Source organism: Panthera pardus, unplaced genomic scaffold (assembly GCF_024362965.1).
Source record: "Panthera pardus isolate Hobbes unplaced genomic scaffold, ASM2436296v1 HiC_scaffold_17, whole genome shotgun sequence".
NCBI lineage: Eukaryota > Metazoa > Chordata > Mammalia > Carnivora > Felidae > Panthera > Panthera pardus.
In genome coordinates this window covers 17407703-17430927 of record NW_026526732.1, presented here as the reverse complement: position 1 = coordinate 17430927, position 23225 = coordinate 17407703, and the positions used below count along the sequence as shown (strand labels likewise).

Genomic DNA, 23225 nt, shown 5'->3' with positions numbered 1-23225 from the left:
GCAAAATGACCTGAAAATGAGGACTTTACAATTTTAATTTGACCAGTGAAAGTGGATTTGCTGTTTTTCTCTTTTGGCTATTGTGTGTGGTCCCACGTTGGACAGTCTGCTGCTCAAAGCGATCACAGGTCTCACGAAGGCCACTGTTTCAGTAGCTGGAACTGGAAGTCTAGAGTAGAGTTGGGTAAAGAAAGACAGTGACTTAACTCATGTAAATGGCATCTTCTGGGAACTTACAACTTAAGAGATCCTTCTTCCACCTCCGAATATCTTCTGTGAGACGCACTGGGGACTTCATCACTGCCATTAGATCTCATAGTGTTACCTGGTCACGTTTCTCGTTCCGCCTGCCTCTAGTTTACTCTAGTTTCTCTTCTGCTTTCAAGGCTCCAGACCCAGTTCCTGGACCTGCCCTGGAAAAGAAGTATCCGGTAGAGATGAGCTCACTGCAGTTACTTAATTAAAAATTTGTAAGCTGCAAAAATGGCAATGGGCCAACCAAGAACAGCTACAATTTGAATTTTTCTATTTCCAGGTATGCTAAAGTCCACGGCACCAGTCAAGCTTAGCCTGTGTAACTGCCTTACTGTGACATCTATAATAACCAAAACTTTACTTTCAAAATCTGTGGTCTTCTTGCTTTCAAGTATAGTAACATTCCTAACATCTAGGTAACATGCAGCTACTCTTGACTTTAACTTACTTTGCCTGAATATTTCTGATTTAACTTGTTTGCTAGTAGTAGCAAACTAATGCAAAGACAACTTAGGAAAAATAAATTGGAAATACTATTGAGTTAGACCCTGTAAATGTGCAAAAACTACTCTGGTCTTCAATGAAAAGTAACCATTATCGACAGCAAAACTGTCTTCCTTTAAGAGGTTCACACAGAGTCTGAGTAGTACGTGGAGTTAAATAAGGGAAACTAGTTCTCTCAACCATTCCACGCAATGCGTGCCTTCGCATAGAGTCGGTGTTTTCTTCAGCAGTTGGAAGCAGAACCAAATAATGTATTATATAGTACTTCTACATAAAGAGTTTAATTTTAAATGTAAGTGTGTAACTAATATTTGCTGTAATGATACTTGATTATTCAAAATAAATCCAATAAGAAAGTCATAAGTAGATTAAATTGTCCTGGAATATAACAACAAAAACAAAAACACGTTTCCTGGTGCTTAAGATTTTAATGGAGTGAAAACTACTTATGAAGGATTCGAGGGCTGAGGTCAGTTAGCTTTTAGGGGCATTTATTGCTTTTACCAATTTGTATAGATTTAGAAACTGGATTAATCCATGAAAGGTGATTTTATTTACTGAATGGGCAGATAACCATACTTATCTTTTGTTTTTAAAGTTCAGTTCAGAAGAATTGATCGAGAAATTTTATGTCCCAACTGTGATTTTAAAGGATGATTCTAATATCCTAGCTTCTGCTTCAGAAATTCTCTCCTCCACTGTTATTGTATAATGAATATGTCAGCCAGTCTAGTCAGCATTGGGTCCCTGATTATGTCCCACATGATTTGTTTGGTATTGAAAGGATTGACTCTCACTGAGTGTTGTATTAGGACCGGAAAGAGAGCTACTATCAGAGTTATTACAGGATCTTTACTGCCGATGGGTGAATTGGGGGAGAAATTGAAGAGAGAATTGCATTTGAATTTCAAGTCTTGTTTGTTATCACTGGGAGGCTGTTAGTAATGGTGAAATTTTTCTACATTGCTGAATGCAAGTTTTGTGTAAAACACTGTACTAGGCCCAAAGGGATGTGCAAATGAATAAACTTTGCTTTCGGTGAGCTCACAGACAAGTGATACCAAAGGAAGTACTATAATAGGAGTGCTAACAGTATACGGGAAAGGACCAGATAGAATCAACTTTGTGGGGAAGGTAACATTTCTACTAAGCCTTGAGGGATAGATAAAAGTCTTTGGAGAGAATGGCAAGAATCTAGAAATCTTAGAAATCTAAGTTATGGAAATGGAAGTAGATAGGGGCACCTGAGTGGCTCAGTCGGTTAAGCTTCCGACTTCGGCTCAGGTCATGATCTCACAGTTGGTGAGTTCGAGCCCCACATCAGGCTTGCTGCCATCAGCACAAAGCCCTCTTCAGATCCTCTGTCCCCCTCTCTCTGCCTTTCCCCCACTTGCACTCTCTCAAAAATAAGTAAACATTTTAAATGTTATTTACTTCTTTAAGAAGTAAAAAAAAAAAAATTTTTTTTAAGTGTATAACATGTTCTAGAAATTGTGAGCAGCCCAGTGTGCCTAGAGAACAGTGGAGTACAGGATGTGATAGAAGATGGAGCTGTGTCATACTTTTGAATGTCAGGTGAAAGATTTTGGACTTAATTCAGTAGCAGGGAATGGGTATCCACTGAAGATTTCTTAGCCTTGGTGCACTTAAGTCCGTGAGTCTTTTGAAAAGCTAACTGTATTAGAGTAATTGTCTTGATGAAGTTAGATTTTAGCAGTAGTGGTACCTCATTAAGGACATTTATTGTTATATGTGCCAAACGTGTGAAGAGTTTTTCCTGCAGTTTCTCATTTAATCCTTACTACAGGAATGTGCGAAGTAACTGAAATGACACACGTTAGGCATTTAGCATAGGACCTGGCCCATAATAATGGTGAACCAGTAATGCTGAACCATAGCGTTTACACTGTAAACTTAGAGAAAAGTGTTCTTGTCCACCTTTATGTGTTATAACTTTCTATAAAAGTATTGTGTTTATTGAGGGACTCAGGCTTAAGATAGTAACATTAAACCTCTTTTTCTACAACCCCCTACCTCTTTTAAACAATTAAACCATCTCATTGGTGGATGAGTATTTCTTACTCCGTTTGAGAGTAACTCAGTATTAGTTCACGTTGAGTTAGCCTTTGGTTGAAAATCAAAGGGACCTGGCTTTTTTGTTTTAACGGGACTGAGCATAGGGCTAGTCGTACACCTAAACATACAGCCTGTATGTAACGTTTAAATCAAAATGTAACTGTAGATCTCATCTTGTCAAACATCTGGAAGATTGTTAATTGTTGTAGCTGTTAACTAGAACAGTAACAGTCTCAGCATAGATAACATAGGCTTTAAGTTATCTTAGAGTACATATAGTTGGCTAAGTATAGGTATTTTCAAATTATTCTACTCTTACTCTCCTGCTCAGGTATCAGAATACAAATACTGATGGACCATATTCCATCCATGTAACCTTTTACCTGGCCTCGCTCCCTCTCCAAAATAAGTGTATATTCTTTCAGAGTCTTTCCTGTAGATACATACAAAATATCTTTTTAAAATACATCTTTGTATCCCTTTTTTAAATACACAGATTCTGCCTCTTACTTTTTTCATTCATTAAAATCTTCTCTTTCCATTTAATTATTTCGATATCTTATTCCACCAAAACACACACACACAAACACACACACAAACACACACACAGCTACTTGGTATTCATTAGTGTTGCTATACAGTAATTTACTTATTCACTTGCCAGTAGCAGTTGTTTTTAGTAATACACACTAAGGAGGTGACTTTCTGCTCCTCTTGAAACACATGTGTTTGTCTCTAGATGAGATGCTCTAATTTATGTAAAGAGACCTCTGGTTCTTTATTATCTGCAACAGACTTCATTCAGCCTGCCTCACAGCCGACTGCAGTCGCAGTGGGGGGTGACACCACAGTTGTGCACAGCTGGCCTTGCAGACTAACTTGGTGGGAAGTGTGTGTATAGATGTCTCAGTGTCTCTCTCCATGATGCTCCTCAGTTAAAAGGAATATAACAGCTGTCCTCTGTGCCTCACATGTGGGGAGGATAAGGTGAGATAATAGACATGTGCTGGTAGGAAGTCCCAATATAAATCTGAATTCTGCTAGATTATAATCTTCTCAAAAGCAGGAACTATATTTTACTTATCTTTGCATATTTAAAGCACATTGCCTGGCTTGTAGTCGCAACGTTTATAGAGTGGATCCTAGAAATGAAGGTGAGCCAAAAAGTCGTTAGGCCCGTAGAATTTTCGCAGATCTATTTTCTACATTATCTGGAATCTGTACATTTTTCACTGAAACTTTCCCACCTTTTCAAACTTCACTCATTTTTCTACTCTACTCAGCTGTAATTCTTCTAATTTATCGTGTTCTTTCGTGGCCTTTCCCTCAACACAAACAGTTGTCAGGGATATCCTTCCTGCGAGACCTTTATTATTCCTCTGTAATTCCTAAGCTCAAGCACGACATTCTTTGTGACATTTTTCCTGCCTTTCTTCAGTTCCTCAGTTTTAGGCACTTCTTCCCTTGACCTTCACTGCAGCTTGTACACCTGTAAATGGCACAGAGTACTTGTTGCTGTGTGCTGGGGCATAGTGGTAGGTCTTGTGGCAGGGCCTGGAGCTTCAGAGATAAATGACCTGAACGGAGAAAGTGAGAGGCATGTTTTTGCTGACTTGTGGGAGGCAGCATGCATGATGCAGAGAGCAATGAAAATCTTCTGTGACGTGCCCCTCCTTACCCCACTTCTTCAGCCTCGTCTTTTGTCACGCTGTCTCCTTGTGAGTCTCACCCCCCGCAGGTCAGCATTAGCCAGCTCCTTACGGTTTCCTGAACTTGCCATGCTGCTTCACCCCGTTGGTCTTTCCCTAGGCAACTACCTATGCCTGAGTTACTCTTTCCCTCTCACCTGTCCAAGAGAACACATTTTATCTTCCAAGACCCAGCGTAGGTGTCCCCTTGTTTAATGAATCCTTTCCTTAAATCCTCCCCTTCTCCTAGAATTGGCTGGTCCCTCCTTCATTTCTGCTGTTTACTGCATATTATATCTGTATCCATTATTACATTTATTTGTCGAATGTTTGTTTTCCCCTACTAAAATGTAAATTAAAAAAAATTTTTTAATGTTTATTTATTTTTGAGAGAGGGAGATTGACAGAGTACGAGCAGGGGAGGGGCAGAAAAGGGGGGACAGAGGGTCTGAAGCAGGCTCCAGGCTCTGAGCTGTCAGCACAGAGCCTGATGCAGGGTTCAAACGCACGGACCATGAGATCATGATCTGAGCCAAAGTCAGAGGCTTAACCGACTGAGCCACCTAGGCACCCCTAAAATGTAAATTTCTGGAACATAAGCAACTGTGCTTTTATTAATTTTAATACTTTCAGCACCCACTATGGTGTAGAGTAAGTAGCAGGCACTCAACAAAGTTTGAGATATATGAAAAACTACATATGAAAAATGTACATATGAAAAAATATAAAAATGATAAATTAGAAAATGGGTTATGTCATAAATAAAAATGTTAAGTAGAAGATCACTTTAATATATTTTTACAGTTCAGATTTCCTACTTAGTTAGGAAAGACTTTGCTGCAGATTTATGAATAGGTGTTTGTAGGATGTGATTTCTGTTTCTTTATTTGATTATGTTATACAACTAAAAATATTAAATTGAATATTCTCTAAGGGTGTCTAATTTAGAGATTTGTGAAATAGATTTGTATATAATAAATTTGCTGATAAAAGTTTCTGTATAGTTCTGAGATTATTCTTGACCATCTAATAAAAAATCCATTCACCATAACTATAACAAGACAAATAGCCAACTATATACAACAGTTTCACAGTGTTAGATTGAAACACTGGCACATACTAAACAAAATTACAGCATGGTGTTGTATTTTAGAAACGATTCATTTAATATTGCCTTTCCAATTTTAACTTTGCTCTTTTGAATTCTCTGTGATTTCCTTTTAAGGTTCTGAATAATCTAGTAATGAAATATTTTATTTAAATGTTGGTCTTTACATATAGATTTGTATATATTTTCTCCATTAGCAGGCTTAGCAGTCTCTATTAACCACGGTTGTATTACCAATCAAGTGTATGTGTATAATTTTCAAATTGCCAATTTAACTTTTCGTTAGATAGTAAAACATTTTAGTAGTTATTACGAAAGCACTAATGGGGAGCCTGGGTGGCTCAGTCGGTTCAGCCCCCTGACTTCGGCTCAGGTCATGATCTCACAGTTGGTGGGTTCGAGCCCCATGTCAGGCTCTGTGCTGACAGCTCAGAGCCTGGAGCCTGCTTCAGATTATGTCTCCCTCTCTCTCTGTCCCTCCCCTGCTCATTCTCTCTCTCCTTCTCTCTCTCTACCCCCAAAATTAAATAAACATGCAAAAAATTAAAATTGAAGAAAAGACTAATTGTCCATTTACACTGTGTCTAACTCATGAACATAATCGACCTGTGCCCTGTGCTATAACACACACACATGCATACATCTACCAGGCAGCCAGAAGTCCACTTTGGGGAGAAGTCAGCTGAGGGCCATGACATTAGAAGGAAGATGGGCAAAATTATATGAGATGAACAAAAAGAAAGCGTGGGGCCAAGTAAGTGATTAGAACTGCACAGGGATCAGTTGATAAAACTTCTCATAACTTTCTCTTAATCTGCATATAAAGATGCCATTTTAGATTAATATTTTAACCAGATTATTATAATTTTCACATGCCACTGAGTTCATTGGTTCGTTCTAAATGTTGATGGTTGATACAAGATGCAAACTGGTACTTCCAAGTGCTTTCATTTTCTTTTATCCTCTCTTTTTCCCTTTTACCCATAATAGGAGCTTCTTGTCATATCATTTATTTATATCATGTTTTCTTTCCAAGATATTTATGCACAGGATGGATTATCCAAAAATTACAGGGAAAAGGGAGCACTGAAAAATAACTTTGTCTCCATCTTAAAGCCCTAATGTATTGGAAAAAAATAGTGAGATATGAATTGGAAAATACACACAAGGTAGTTAGTTATATAATATGTTTTGATGAATTATAACCATTCTGTCTTAGATTTATTGCACTTTTCTTGATCCTTAGAAAATGGTAGCACTCACCACAAAACCACAGTACATAAATTGCCAAGTGTGGCTGACTTGCACATTCCTTTAGAAGAACTTAAAACTGGTAAGACTTTTATCCATAAGGAATGGCCAACATTCATGGACTTGAGGCAATGTAGTAAATGAAAAAGTCGGGAAGTTTTCTTGCTTAGAGAAGGAAGTATAGATCATTATGTACTTCAGCCATTAGTGTTAACTTTTTCTTTTACAAAGTAAATTATTGCAGCGTTATGAAGTTGAGAAATCCATTTTCTGCTACCAGTCCCTTGCTCCTTTCAAGCTTTTAAATAACATAAAAGCTGAACATGATAGCTAACTTTATGTAGCATTTAGATGACTGATTTGGTATGTTTACTGTTACTTTTGCAAATAACTAGCTATCTATGTAAAGTGTTTCAGTATTACAATTCTTTCATGCTAAAATTTATGCTAAAGAGGGATTATGATTCTTATTTTTAGTCTTAAACAGTGATAGTATTTGAATTTTAGATTTTGATTACATGGCTACAATTCTTGCATTTTTTAACTCTTAGGAAAATAACTTGATATTATAGATTGGTGGGGGGTGGGGGGGGGTGGGGGAGGGGGAAGGAGTTTGCTTTGCCTTAGTAAAGTTGTCATATCATGCTCCAAGAAATATAACTCCAATAATTTGCTGTTAAAATTTTTTTGAAAGTTTTTATGTTTAATTAATGACATTTGTAAATTCTTTTGAGGTTAATCAAATGTGAAGTGCATCAACTGTTACCTAACTGGCATTTGATGAGATACTTAGATAATGCATGAGTAAAGTAAAAGGTATTTAGAATAGTGTGTGTATGATTAGGCATGGAATAGATTTCTTTATTTTTAAGGTTTAATTCTGAAATCTTATTGGGACTAAAGGTTTCAAAATTTGCTTTAACTTTAATTTTAAAAATTGTAGCACCATCCAGCTATTCTAACTGTATATCAATGCTTCGTTCTATGATACTCTTTAAGAATAACTCACTGCACAGTCTGGTAATGTCAGCCAATCCACAGAAAAGACACAAATTATAATCAGTTATAAGAAACTATTAACATCATTTTGACAACCAAATAGATAAGTTAAAACATTCTGCCTTCCCAGTAGTCATCCTGGGGAAGTTACTGTTCACAGTTGTTAAGGTCAGGGGGGCTTTGCAGTTCAGACAGTTCTGTTAAAATTTAACATCTGTGTTTCTAAAAATCACCATGCTATGCAAATCATGAAAAAGAAAAGCCACAGGGTTTATGGAAAAAGTGGAGTTCCAGATACAACACTCAAAAACTTTATCAGAGAACATTTTAAAAAAGATAGGATCCTTAAAAAAATGACAGTATAGTTTTACCCATGTTAAATGACTAAGAAATGTGTACTCCTATAACGTACAAACAAATATGGTACTTTGAAAAAGATCTGCAGTTGGCTTATGGAAGTGAGCATAGATGTGGCAATTTGTTATCCTGAAGTGGTCAAAGAAGGGTTTTCTGAAATCAGAAGGAAAGTTGTAACACAAGATATGGCTAGGTGGGGCCGCATGCTGATACGGCCAGCTGAGGCGGCTGGCGGATGTTTGAGGTGTGTTACGTTTTGTGTATTCACATGCAGCTTGTTTCATTTGAGCGTGGTTTTCCGCATCCAACTAGTATTTCTAGCTGGTAACTAACGCTCAAATTGTTCCCTATTATTTCAATTGCATTGGAACAAATTTGCAGTTTCAAAATAAGTACTAAGCAGCACCGACTTAAAGCTGAGGGTAAGGGAAACGCTTGTTTGGATAGATAGAGACCACTTTTTATACTAGTCTTCAAAATCCAAGCATTTTCTGGCACGCTAGCTCAGTCCGTAGAGCCTGCAACTCTTGATCTTGGGTCGTGAGTTCAAGCCCCACGTTGGGCATGGAGCCTACTTAATAAATAAAATTATTTAAAAAAATAAATCTAGGCATTTTCTGATATGTAGAGATTTATTGCAGCAAATATTTACTGAGCATCTACTACTTAGCACACACTTTCTAAGTATTTAGGACACAACAGTGAACAAGGTAGTCTTTCCACTTTGAGAATAACAGTACTTTTGTAAAGAATTTTGTTGTCAAGGGTCAGTTTTAAGAAGTAAAATTACACAGGTGAAAGGAGAAGTCTAGCAAGGAGTCTATTGGACAACAGGCTTTTCTCTAACCTCTGAAATTGTATACTTTCGCCAGATAATTTCATGGGGTCCTCTCCCACTCAAGATTACATTGTTTACAGAAAAAGTTATCATCTCTTAAGGTTATTAACCAGAACTAAATTTTAGGATGGTATATATGTTAGAATGGGAAGACCTCCTTACCTTCTTGTCTTATAAGCTAAAAGAGAATCCTAATGCAATTGAGAAGTAAATTTTAGTTTTATGTATTTCATTCCATTTCTTTCTGGTACTCAACATGAACTATAATTAAATGTGTTTCAGTAAAATTCAACCATGCAAGAATAGGGCAAAGATAAATGATAGTTTACATAATAATATTAAAACTTTAGTGTTCTTATATCTCAAGGCCTTTCTCATCTCCTGTAACTACCCCCCACCCCAAACTCCTTCTTCCTAATCCTACTGTCCCTCCTTTCTTCTAGCCAGACAGATGACTGACTGTCTCCAGAATCTGCCTCAGATTTGGTTGTTTTGCTTCATACTTTTTTAACCTTCTTTTTTAAAAATGTTAATTCCAGTTTCGTTGACATGCAGGTACATTAGTTTCAGGTGTACAATATAGTGGCTCAGCAGTTCTGCGCGTTACTTAGGCCTCCTCACAATAAGCGTATTTCACTCGTCCCTCCGCCCACCTTCCCTCCGGCAACCATCAGTTTGGTCTCTATAATTAAGAGTCTGGTTTTTGGTTTCTTTCTTTTTTCTTTGCCCGTTTTGTTTCTTAATTGAAACATATGAGTGAAATCATTTGGTGTTTGTCTTTCCCTAACTGACTTATTTCACTTAGTATTGTCCCTCTAGACCATCCATGTTGTTGCAAATGGCAAGATTTCATTCCTTTTTATGTTCTTAAACTTCGAAAGTAGCCATGATTCTATGGCCTCCCAGTCTCTCCCTCAGCCCAGAGAGCCCTTTAAACACATACAGCACAGTTAATACCACTTAGGTAGCACTCGTGTACAGCCTAGACCCATATAGCCTTACTCCCTCTGTGATACATCTATTTTGATGTTTTAAAGGTGCCCCAGACTCAGCATGTTCAAAACCAAACCCGTAATCTACCCCTTTGTTTTCTTGGGCCTGTTCTATCATTTGTAGATGGGACCACCATCCAGTTGAGCAGATCAGAAAGCAGTGTGGACACCTACTTCTTCACCCCAATATTTAATCCATCAACAAGTTCTATTCATTTTTCCTTCCTAAATATCCTTTCAGTTTTTCCTTTTACTCGGCCTCCATTGCTGTTTCTGTAGTTACAAGCTATTAACATTTGCCAGCTAGACTACAACAGTAGTTTTCAAACTGAGTTTCTCATATATTTTGCCCTTTTCTCCATTCTGTAGCTATTCTTCATACATACATGATTTTTTCATCATGTCCCCTTCCCTGCCTCTGAGCTTAAATCTTCAGTGACTTCCCATTACTCAGAAGATAAAACTCCCAAATTTTAATGACCTGCAAGACACATCATGACTTGGAGCCTACCTTCTTCTTGCTCTCTGCTCTCTACAACTTTTCCTTATGCACAGTGCTCCTTCCTGATCCTTTTTTGAATGCGAAAGAGACGAAACCAATGTGATAGCAACAGGCTAGGCTGAGGTGGCAGCAGGAAGCAGACAGAAGGTAAAATAGTGCACAAGTTCGAATAGCTACCTAAATTACAAACTGTGTTGATGTGCCTCTAATCCAAGAATTTCTGTGACCTGGAGAGCAAGGGCATTAACTAGTACTTGTATCTGCACGTTCTAGGCACTCCTTAAGTGTGTGGGTCGTGGCTAATTAGACTAAATGATTGTCTGTTTTTCAATATTCTGTGTATCCAGTTGCCTCATAAATACCCATAGTTAGCTGCGTTATAGTTCATACAGAATCTAACATTGGTTTGTTTCAATAATGTGCTTAGTTGTAAAATTTATTTACTCACCACCAAAGGCTACGTTAAAAATAGTTATCTTGCTTTGTTCTTAAGGTTTACTTTTGCTGGATATAGAAAGTGGGTTGACGTTTTTTCTTTCAACACTTCAATTATGTCATTTGACTATTTTCTGGCGTCCACAGTTTCTGATGACAAGTCAGCATTATTAGAATTGTTCCCCTTTGTGTCATTTCTTTTGCTGCTTTCAACATTTTCTTTGTCTTTGATTTTTAGCAGTTTGACACTTATACCTGTGCGTGGTCTTCCTTGGCTTTTCCTGTTTAAGCTTTGAGCCTAACCTGTTTAGGCTTGGATATTCTTAAGTAAGATCTTTTTTGCTGCTGCTGCTGCTGCTGCTGCTGTTGTTGTTGTTTAAAACAAGCTCTGGCCAGTTTTATTAAAGACAACTTCTGCATACTTTTCACCAGTCTGTTCTAACAGGCTTCTAGTGATATCAGAATCACCTGGGTCAGGGCATCCTGTGCAGAATTTTCCACATGCTGTGCCCAATTCAGTAGTATTGCCACTGCAGAGACGGACACGAGTTTTGGCCAATGTGACATAGTACTGTTTCAGATTTCTTCAAGGCTGGGCAGCTGTTGGCCAATTGGCTAGTTTTGCCTTGCCTTGTCTGGTCATTTTTAGAGTCTTCTCCAACCCCAGCAAGGACTTCCCACTTTTCATGAGGAGTTGGAGCCTAGAGTTGATGGACTCCGGCCATCATGTTCTGGATGGTGTTGCAGCCACCATCTTCTGCCTGCTGTGTGGGATGACCCCTGACCAATAGCAGCCACACATGTCTGAGAAGGTGACCAAAGTCTTAACTAACTTGGGGAAATCTTTAGCCACTACTCTTCAAATAGTTTTTTCTACCCCATTCTCTCTCCTTTATCCTTCTGGATCTCCAGTTACAAGTACCTTAGACTTTTTGATATTTACCCTTAGGTTCTCTTCCTACCCTCACCTACCTGACCCCACCCCACCCTCAGTCATTTTTTTATTCTCCATCCCTTGGGTGTGAATAATTTCTATTGCTTTGTCTTCGAGTTTACCGACTATTCTGTCGTTTCCGATATATGGGGAATCCACCCAGTGAATTTATCTCAGACATTTATTTTTCACTTTTTGAAGTTATGTTTGGTTCTCTTTTTTAAAAGAATATAGTTTCTGGCTTTTTGGTTTTTTGGGGTTTCAGGGGAGTGGTTTTTTGCTGAAATCCAAGCATGTGTGTCCTTACATCTTTAAGCATCGTTAAAATAGCTGCTTTAAAATCCTTATGTGCTACTTCTAGCACCTGGGTCATCTTGGGCTTGGTCTCCCTTGGTTGCCCTTTCTCTTGAGTATGGGTCAGTTTTTCCTGTTTCTTATGAATGGCATGTAGAGACTCTGGATTCTATTGTGTGCCTTCAGTAGTGAGTATTGATGTTTGGTTGGTTTCCTTCCTTGCTTGCTTGCTTTAGGAGGCAGTTAACTTGGCTGAACTCCCAGCTTCAAACTCTGAAATCTCAGTTATTTTAGCTTTGGCTGGGCTGCTTGGAATCTCACATGTGTGTAGTTTGGGGATCAGAGATGTGTGCAGAATTTATACATAGGATTTGGTGCTTCTCTCCTTGCTGTGATTTACTTACTAGGTTTTCAGCTGTTGTGGGTATGCCAGAGTCTACCCTTTGGTTCATTAAGCTGGTACGGCTGTAGGTTTTCTGTCTAGGTTTTAGCCACCCGAACCAGCCGAGGCCTGCTCTCTGGCTAAACGCCACTAAAAAAAATGGAAAATCACCCCATGCTGTTAACCTTCTAAGTACTGACTCCTTCTCCTCCCCACCATCTCTATTACTGCTTTCATGTAGTTGTTTTTATACTCTGTCTAGTGTTTATAGTGTTTATGAGAGAAATGATCTAGTAGGAGCCATTCAGCCATTACAGGAAATGAAATCCCTGAAATACAGTTGTACATATGAAAAATTTTGTTGTTTGTGTACTTGATGGTCTTTATTAGAAAAGCAAGTGTGATAAGATTTTTTCAAAGAATTTGGGAACTTTATGTTTTAATAATGGGATAAGTTGAAATTTATTTTCATGATTCATCCTCTTCTAATAAAGGTGGTCCTGAATTAGACTGAAAATTCATTTATTTGCCTCTCCCTCAAATTGTGCAAAAATTTCCAAATCTAGATCATTTGAAAAGTGTTTTAGAAGCAAAGTAATGTGAAGAAACCATACAGTAAAACTTTCATTTCATGCAGCAAATGTTGCATGTTTGACCTAGGTCCTGAGGTGGGTATAGCAGTGAATTTCAAAGTTCTTGATCCTGTGGAGTTACCATTTTGCAGATAGATGGAAAATAAATAAATAAATACATATCAGGTATTGACACGCTATGAAGAAAAGTAGGGTGTGAGGATGTGAGGAGGAGACTTGTGGCTTTATTCTTGAGAGATTGGGCAAGGAAGCTACTGTCTCTGAGGAAGTGACATTCCAGCAGAGATGTTAATGAATTAAGAAAGGGGGCCATGCAAGTATCTGAGGGTAAAATGTTCCAGGCAGAAGGAGCAGTGGTGCAAAAACCATAAGGGAGGAAAGAGTGGCTTTTTTGAGAACTAACCAGAACCGAGGGGGCTAGAATGGTAGAAGGTGAAGTCTGAGGGGTGGTAGTTAGCCACAGGCCTCGTGTTGTAGGACTGAGCAGGGGATTTTGCTCTGGTTTTCTTTTCATAAAGATCCCTCGATAGAATGAGGGGCAGAGGGGGAACAGAAAATGAAGGCAAGGGACGAAACAGTAAGAGACCTTTGCAGTGGCAGTCTGTGTGAATTACAGTGGTGGCTTGGACAAGAGCAGTAACAGAGGTGGGAGAAAGTGGTCAGATTCAGAATATTATTTTACAGATCCAGCCAACAAGACTTGATGATGGATTAGATCTGGGATCTGAAAGAAGGATCAACTGGATGAATGATGGCACCATTTACTGAGATGAAAAAGACTGCGAAAGGATTGGCTTGAAAGGGGGGAAATTAAGAGTTTCCTTTTGGACATAGTAAGTTTGAAGTGAGTTTTAGATGTCCAGAAGGAGATGTCAGGCAGGTAATTGGCTAGATTAGTGTGGAACTCAAGGGAGAGCGCTCCCTTGACATTGGAGATACAAATGCCTCTGTTTAAAGCGGTAAATTTGGATGAAATTACACTGCGGAGGAGTGTAGGTTTAGTTGAAAAGAAACCCTAGATCGAACTCCATTGTCCACCAACATCTAGATGTGCAGGAAAGGAAGAGGATCTGACAAAACTGAGAAGGAGCTGCCAGCAGGTAGGAGAAAAACCAGAAGAGTAGAAACCTCAGAAGCCAAGTGAGGAACTTGTTCAAAGGAGGAGATTGGTTGACTGGGTCCTCGGCTGTGGTTAGCTGAGGACTGGGGACTGCTCAAGAGGTCTGACAGCCTGAAGGCCTGCGGCAGCTTTGAGAAGTATAGTTTCAGTGGAGAAAAACTGCGAAAGCCTGATTGTGTAGGCTAAAAGAGATTAGGAGGGAGAAAGGGAAGACACTTAGGTACAAACAACCCTTCCTTTCCAGGAGTTTTAGCCCAGAAGAGGGAAGGGGCAGAGAAATGAGCTGATGGCTGGAGTGAGGTCAAGGGAGGCTAGCTCAAGTTGAGCAGTGTTGTAGCTCATTTATCACCCCTTAAGCTATTTTAAAATACCATTTACTAATTTTCAGTACTCCTCTTTTCTCCTATAACCCATTGTAATTTTTACCTGTGTGACATAACTAAGCTGAAATCACAGAGACGAAACAATTAAGGAATTTAATTAAATGATAATAAAAAGCTAAAAGGCTTTACTATGCATGATGTCTATATATTCTGTGGAAGACTCAGAAGTTCTACCATAACTAAATTTAATAAAAAATATTTTAATATCTACTGTTATGCTGAACAGTGCTTACACGGTGCTAGCTACATGAAGGGAACAAAAGAGACCTAATTCCTATATTGATGGAGTTTATAGGTTTGTATTTTTTAAGCTTATGTTAGTTAGCAAGGTTAAATGAGAAATACAACAGATAAGAAACCCGTTTCAAAGAGATTGTCTTATTGTTAAATTTATCATAAAATGACATGATCACACAAATAGCATTATATCTAAATATTTTCATGTTATTTAGGTTTAATATACTTACGTACTATTTATATGCCAAAAGGGCTTTCAGAATTAAACGTGGTTTCCATTAAGAATAAAAAAACAAGGTAGGTAGTTCTCAACTTTGGCCACACCTTAGAATTACTTGGGGAAGTGTTAGAAGTCCATATGCCCAGGCCACTCCCCAACCAATTAAATCCAGACCTTTGGGGGTGAGCCTCAAGTAATAGTATATTTCAAAATACTGATTTTATTAAAACAGAGGGAGTAAAATGCCACTGATCCCCTGAGAATGAATTCATTACACATTTAAGGATTAAGTATATCTGGAAATTAAGAAAATGTATTGGGTTATATAGCTCATTATTAGACAAAGCATGCAAAGTCATTTTTAAAGTTTGGTTTAGAACCAAACTTTATCAGGTTCCAAACTTTAAAAATTTTGAGTAAATAAGATAACTCACCTCAGATTCTCTTCTGATTATTAAGAAAAATGTCAGTAATGTTACTCATTTTCCCCGTTTAGAAGAATGAGGGAAGACATCCTTGACAGTAATTTCTTAAATGCCTTTTGGCACAGCCATTATAAGGCATACAAATAGGGATTAAACAATCTAAAAGTTTGACATCAGGAGTCATAAATTGAAAAGATAGTATAACTACATGGAAAACATTGTAGGACTAAATACTATTTTGATAACTTATATTAAATGTTAGGAACTAAAGCACGTGCCCTGTGTATTGAAATTTTAAATCCACAACAATATTCATTCTCTAATCAGTTCTCATTAAAATTTTTTTCTTTCTTTCACAGAAAATGCTTGGACAGAAGAGATGAGTACTATTTCCACTAAGGCCTAGAATTGCCTACTGTACAAATAGTCCTGATCAGGCAATATACGAATGGCCCAAGGAAGCCACCAAATTGATTTTCAGGTTTTACATGACCTGCGACAAAAATTCCCTGAAGTACCTGAAGTTGTTGTATCCAGGTGCATGTTACAGGTCAGTGTGCAATGATTTCTGCATTCATTCATACAAACCTGGGTTGTTGTTTTTTTTAATTAGAAGAAAACTCTTATCTTCCTGTTGGCACTCGTGTGCTCTGATGAAAAGAAATGAACTTTGGTGTCTGATAGCCGTGTGGCCTTTAACAAGGTGTTTAGGCTCTTTGGAATACAGGTAGTACCTACCTTGTGAAGTAGATGTGAGGACGAAATGAGAGCCCAGTATAAAGCCCTGATACGTGGTCCATACTTACTCTGAGCTCGCTTCACTTTTCCCCTGCACTTTTTAAAAATTCCAGATCTTCATATGAGAGTCAGGAAATCATTAAATAAGGAGTCAGGAAACTTGGGTTCTGATCCTAAATGAGCCCCCCAAGCGTATTTGGCAAGTAATATGCCTTCTTTATACTTTAGTTTGCTTGTCTGTAAAATGAAGGAATTTGACTTCAACAATGCCTCAGGTTCCAATTTTAAAGACAAAAGTTTGTTTTTAATATTTTTTAATTTAATCTGTAGGTTTTCCAGTTGTCACTAACCATCTAATAAATGTTTGCATTATTCTTGCGTGTACAATCTTAGAAATCCATAATTCTAAATATTTGGTGATAGGTGTGCCTTCTCATTTGATTAAACTGGAAATCTCTCCATCAAAAACTGCTTTTCCAAGCTTGTTAAAAATAGAGATATAAAAAAGTAATTTGGGCTCAGACATACTTTCTCGATAAATTAATTTAAAAGTTTGAAATTGTATGAAATTTTTACAGGCTCGATATCTGCTTGATAAAGTGACTACATTTTGTTCATACTCCTCTGTCACCTTTTATCTGTACATTTAATTGCTCTACCTGCCTGTAGCCTAATCCAGTTTTGGCCTCTCCAGTCCTCCTTATTACTTCTGCCAATGTGTCTTTCTAAGTGCAGATTTTGTCATGTTTTTACCTGCTTAAAAACCTCATGATTGTTTTTTCATACCCTTCAGAATAAAGTTCATATATTGCGAAGAGGGCATACCAGGCCTGTGATCTGGAATCCTGCCTTCTTCTGCAGCCTGGTCTCTTGCCCAGTCCTTCCTCCTCACACCCTATGCTGCAGACGTCCTCAGCTGATTGGAATTCTCTGAACATGCCTCGCTCTTTCTATAATATAGTGTTTAAGAGCATATGTTTTGAGTTAATAATACTGTATTGTATACTTGAAATCTGCAAAAAGAGTGGATCTCAAGTGTTCTCACCACCACTAAAAAAATGCACAGAGACAGAGACAATGTGAAGTGGTGAATGTGTTGATTAACTTGATTGTGGTAATCATTTCACAACGTATAACTATATTAAATCATAACATTGTACACCTTTTTAAAAATCACATTGTACAACCTTAATATATACAGTTTTCATTTATCAATCATACCTTAGTAAAATTGGGGGAAAATAAATAAGTAAATAAATAATAGATTTTTTAAATAAATAATAAAAAAATAACATATGTTTGGGGTGATAAACAGATTTGAGTTCAAGTTTTGACAGTTACTAACAGTAATTTAATTAACCTCTCTGGCCCTCATTTTCCTAACTGTACAATGGGAATAAAAAACTTCACAGTGAATTAAATATGATAAAGAGGGAGCCTGGGTGGCTCGGTCGGTTAAGCGTCTGACTTCGGCTCAGGTCATGATCTCACGGTCCGTGAGTTCAAGCCCCGCGTCAGGCTCTGTGCTGACAGCTCAGAGCCTGGAGCCTGTTTCAGATTCTGTGTCTCCCTCTCTCTCTGCCCCTCCCCTGTTCATGCTCTGTCTCTCTCTGTCTCAAAAATAAACGTTAAAAAAAAAAAAAATTAAAAAAAAAATATGATAAAGAAAGTAAAACCACTGGTAGGATAGCTGAATCATAGGAAGTGCTTAATAAATTTTGGCAGCCATTACTAATAACAATAATAATAGTAGAAGACCTATAATAAATATTTGGTGAATGAATCAGTAGTCCGCATTCATTGATATAATACGTAAAAGAAAAAAAGGAAAAGGAAAAAAAAGTACCAAGAGTAGAGTCAGAAGTTAAAGAAAGTATGGGGAGGAGCAGAGATAGTGGGGTGTGTTTCCCCCTAGAATCCAGGTACCTCTTTCTAACTTTTCAAATGGATTTTTGTAATAAAATAACCCTATACTGAGATAATAAAATAACCCTATGCTGAAAGAGTTCAATAAGTCATTGAAAAATAGAAAAATAATACAATTTCTTCAATAAAATGTTACAAGACTTGATATGAAAGAACTGCCAATTTTTTAAAAATGTAGCCAGTAAGCATGTATTCAACTTTACCAAAAAATAGAAAATAAATGATTTTGAATTCCTTTTAGGGGCCCAGTAGTAACACTTTTACCATGTTAATCTGGTTTCACAAAGCAAACTGCCCGAAGGCAAGCTTCCTAACACCTAATGATAACTGAAATGAAATCGGTTTTGCTTGCAAATTACCCATGTGACAGATCACATTCTTCTAAATTGAGTTGATGATCATTCCGGGCATCCAAATAATGTAATTTGTATGTGCTAGAACAAGAAATGTTAAAAGAAAGGGATGGGGAGAGCTCCTCTGAAAGCACAGCTAGGGTGCACATCTTCCCAAATTTGGGGAGATATTTTTAAACTGTAAAAGTAAATTTAGCTACCTCTAAATGTACTTCTAAACACCTCTTATTTGATAACAGCCTCTTCTTTTGGGAGCTGCTGTCCCTTTCCCAATTGGGTAGGCTTCTGTCCTTCCTCTGGAGGGAACCTCCCTGTAATAAATACACTGGTTCAGAACTTTCCTCGATAGAAAAAAACACGGTAAAGAAAATAGAAGAAATTAGTCGTCAAAGGATCATGCCATGCTGCCACTATGTTTACATGCTCTTAAACATCTTGCTTCTTCTTTTTTTTTTTTTATACTTATTTTTGAGAGAGAGACAGAGCACAAGTGGGGAAGGGACAGAGAGAGGGAGACACAGAATCCGAGGCAGGCTCCAGGCTCTGTGCTGTCAGCACAGAGACCGATGCGGGGCTCGAACCCACGAACCACGAGATCATGACCTGAGCCAAAGTCAGACACTCAACTGACTGAACCACCCAGGCACCCCAAACATCTTGCTTCTTAAGGACAGAAATATCTACTGTTCTTTTCTTGACTTTATTGACTGTTCAGATTCCTCTGTTTGGAACTACCTGTATCATTTCCTTGTGCTGTGGATTCTCTAAGATGACAATATTATCAGCAGGTATAATTCATATCTTTAAAATTTATATTTGTTAATTAAATATTAGAATGGTGTAAAAATACTGCATCGTTAACACCCTGACTTCCTTTTTTTAACTGAGTTTTTCAGTTCTCTTAAAATGACAATTGAATCTATAAGTTTAAAATTTGCTATTCTAACAGTAATGCATTAAGTAGTGTTTATTTAGTGTTTGTAAGACTTAATATTAAGTACCATACATATCCTTAGGTGAAGTCTTCTCAGGTGACCTCTGCCCATAGTCCTTATCCCTACACCTATCATTCTGTATTCGGTTTGTGAACACATTAATTTCCTCTACCAGACCAGGAGATCCTTAGCAGTAATTGTATTTCTTTCTGTTTGCCTAAGGGAAGTTCAGTAAATTGGTTGAAGGAGTGAATGAATCAGTTAGAGAAGGATGATCACAGAGGATATTTTGACACTATCTGTAATCTCTGTGTCTATGTAAGAAGCTTGAGGAAAAATGAAAGAGGAACTGGAAATAATGAGTCAGACCTTTTTGTAGCTTTGAAGAGAATGCAGATTTGCATATATACAAAAAAGCAATGGTTTTCAACCTTTTAGAATCTTACCCCACACCTCTTGTTACACTTAAATGGAGTCCCACTAAAAGTAACTAGGGTGCCTTTGAGAAAATAGGTGATTCCTCTAGGGTAGGAAGTGTACAAGATGATCTTGGACATCTTGTCATATGACAAAACAAGCTATGAAAGGCTACTGGGTTCATGTCGTGTATACACATGGACCAACTTGAAGTCCTTTCCACCAGCCTAAAGATCAAATAAGAATGACCACAATCGATAAACATCAAAACATTAAAGATGCTGGAGTTTGTGATGATACTGAAAATAAATCTTAGTAACTTTTAGAGGTTGCTAGAACATCAATTCATTATTCTAAAAACCAGTAGAGAGAAAGAAATCATTTACTCTGTTTCTTCTGTGCAAAGAGTGCCAAATAGTCAAAGACAGCAAGTTCTTTGAGGAAGCATTGCAGCTAATACATGAAGAAGGAATCTTAGGAGCACCTGGGTGGCTCAGTCAGTTAAGCATCTGACTTTGGCTCAGGTCATGATCTCTTGAGTTCAAGCCTCCCGTCGGACTCTGTACTGACAGCTCAGAGCGTGCAGCCTGCTTCACGTTCTGTCTCCGCCTCTCTCTGCCTCTCTCCTGCTTGTGCCCTCTCTCTCTCTCTCTCTCTCTCTCTCTCTCAAAACTAAATATTTTTTAAAAATTTTTAAAAAAGGAATCTTACAGTTGAGATATCCCAAATATCAGCATTTTGCAACCCCTAATGAAATAAAGATTCTAAATAGCAATCATCAGTAACTGCTAGAAATCATTACCTGTATCAGGCTGATAATATCAGAATCTACCAATCAGCTTGAAGGTCATAAAGGGACAAGCGGACATTATTATGCCCCCTTTGTGATGCAGTAACAGACGCTATAGAGTCTTGCCAAAAATTTGTATATGAACCTGCTTATACTTAGAGTTACATTCACGATGAAATACAGGGGATATTGACATCACAGAGTGCACCCATCCAGTATAGATGGCAAATTCTACTGGACAAATGATTGTTTTTCAACAAACAAATGGCTAGAGAATTTTTTAAAGAGGGGAGGATTAATTATTATTAGAAATTTAAGAAGCATATCAGCCAAATTAAATATGTGGACCTTCCTTAGATCCTCCTTCAGGCTAACTAAAAAGACATTTATGACGCAGGATTTCAACACTATTTAGATATTAAGTGATATCAAGTATTGATTACTTTAAGGTGTGATAGTGACCTTGTGATTATGGTTAAGCCCCTATCTTATTTTATTTTATTTTATTTTATTTTATTTTATTTTATTTTATTTTATTTTATTTGAGTGTGTGTGTGCCTGCACATGTGGGGGAGGGGCAGAGGGAAAGAGCGCGAGAATCCCAAGCATTAGGGCTGCATCCCAGGACCCTGCGATCATGACATGAGTCTAAATCAAGAGACACTCAAACAAGTGAGCCACCCAGGCGGCCAAGTCCCTATTTTTAAAAGATACGTATTGAAGTATTTACAGATGAAAGCGAAATAATGTCTGAGACTTGATCTAGCGTCGTGAGGGGAGTAGCTGGGGCATATACATTGGGTGAAAAAATTTTGATACTGTTAAAGATGGATGATGATATAGATGACTTTATCGTATTTACTCTTTAGTTTTTAATGTTTTAATTTTTAATACATTTGATAAAAGGTACATTTCCTTTTATCCTGTTATGGCCTTATAAAAATCCCAAAGTATACTACTTGTCAGTGTTTTTCTGATAAGAAAGTGATGTCTGTAGAGGGTAAATAACCTAAGTGCATGTGAGTTATGACATAGCTGGGATTAGAACATATTAAATAATCAGATTTTATAAAGGATTGAAGGGATTTTTGAGAGCTCAAGAGAATTAAGGAAAAAGACTTTGTAAATAGGAGTATCTCTTTTAAAAAAGGAAGTGTGGGGATTGGATTTGGGGATGTTGGCAGAGAAGAGATGAGAAGATGGGGTCTTTGTGAGCTTTGGTTTAGTAGGGAGAATTTGCTAGGAACAGCAATAAAGGTAACTTGAAGCAAAAAGCACCATTTAGGTTTGGCAAAAGGTAAGGTCTAACTATAGTGAGTAATTGGTTGATAAAGATTGTGGTGTCTTTTTAAATTTTAGTTGAAAAACTGATGTATATCAATTCAGAGTTATGAGTAGGGTAAAAGAATTTTTACAGCATAAGAGATTTGAGCTTTCAGGGAGGAAATAAGTCAAGCCTTGCCCACTGTATTTTGCATTACCTGTTCAAACTGTGGACTATCATTTCTTAACAAGACTTCAAGATGCCTTTTGTGGTTCAGTTTTCTCTAATAAGGTATTATCTCCTATCAAACCACCTGTAAACATTTTAACTTGGTTTCTTACCTTTTTTGTGTCTAAAACTGACCTCTTTCTGTCAGGTTCCTAATCTTCCAACCCCTCTGAAGTCTCTTTCTCTCTTGTAGACAAATTGTGTTGACTGTTTATTTGTAATCCTTCATAATTTGTGTCTACTGTCAAACAGTCCTTATTTCATGTCTTCCAATGGTGGTCTTATCAGGAAGTTGCCCGTTTCCTTTTCATACGAAGTATCAACAGACCACCCTCCCAAAATACCCTGCGTCTGCACTTCTCTGTTCATTCACGTCCAGTGGCTCTCCCCACTGCCTATATCCAGTCCTAACTTTAGTGTGACTCATTTTTCAAAACCCTCAATTATAGGCATACCTTGGAAATATTAAGGGTGTAGTTCCAGACCACCACAATAAAGCAAATATCATAACCGAGCCAGTCAAGCGAATTTTGAGGGTTCCCAGTGCCATATAAAAATTATGTTTATACTGTAGTCTATTAATGCAGTAGCATGATGTCTAAAAAGAGAATGAGCATACCTTAATTAAAAAACACTTTGTTGCCAAAATGGCTAGCCATCATCTGAGCTTTCTGTGAGTCACAGTCTCTGCGCTGGTGGAAGATCTTGCCTTGATGTGGATGGCTGCTGACTGATCGGGGAGGTGGTTGCTAAAGGTTGTGGCAGTTTCTTAAAACAATGAAGTTTGCTACATCAGCTGACTCTTTCACAAACGATTGCTTTGTCGCACGCAAGGCTGTTTGATAGCATTTTACCCACAGTAGAACTTCTTTCAAAATTGAGTCCGTCACATCCTGCCACTGGTTTCTCAACTAAGTTTATATAATATTCCACATCATTTATTGTCATTTGAGCAATCTTCACAGCATCTTCAGCAGCAGT

At 37.7% G+C, this 23225-nt stretch overlaps 1 protein-coding gene, 1 long non-coding RNA gene and 1 pseudogene across 4 annotated transcripts in view; 1 reads left to right on the top strand and 2 right to left on the bottom strand.

Annotated features, from left to right (window-relative positions):
- The window catches only part of TAB2 (TGF-beta activated kinase 1 (MAP3K7) binding protein 2), a 90863-nt gene that overhangs the window by 27728 nt on the left and 39910 nt on the right, over window positions 1–23225 (top strand). Inside the window, exons 2-3 of one of the 3 annotated variants that reach the window (XM_019425018.2) lie at window positions 387–535; window positions 15953–16143. The exons of 1 other annotated variant lie outside the window; for it this stretch is intronic. In XM_019425018.2, the coding sequence (XP_019280563.1) occupies window positions 16042–16143 (102 nt within the window). In that variant the 5' untranslated portion in view covers window positions 387–535; window positions 15953–16041. The remainder of the gene's footprint in view (window positions 1–386; window positions 536–15952; window positions 16144–23225) is intronic. One more of the 3 variants, XM_019425020.2, reaches the window with a different exon arrangement.
- LOC109252495 (uncharacterized) lies at window positions 18–413 on the bottom strand. The gene is made up of 2 exons (XR_008422852.1): window positions 326–413; window positions 18–161 (listed from the first exon to the last, which is right to left on the bottom strand). It is a non-coding gene; the product is annotated as an uncharacterized LOC109252495 (long non-coding RNA).
- LOC128777763 (60S ribosomal protein L30-like) lies at window positions 11382–11759 on the bottom strand (annotated as a pseudogene).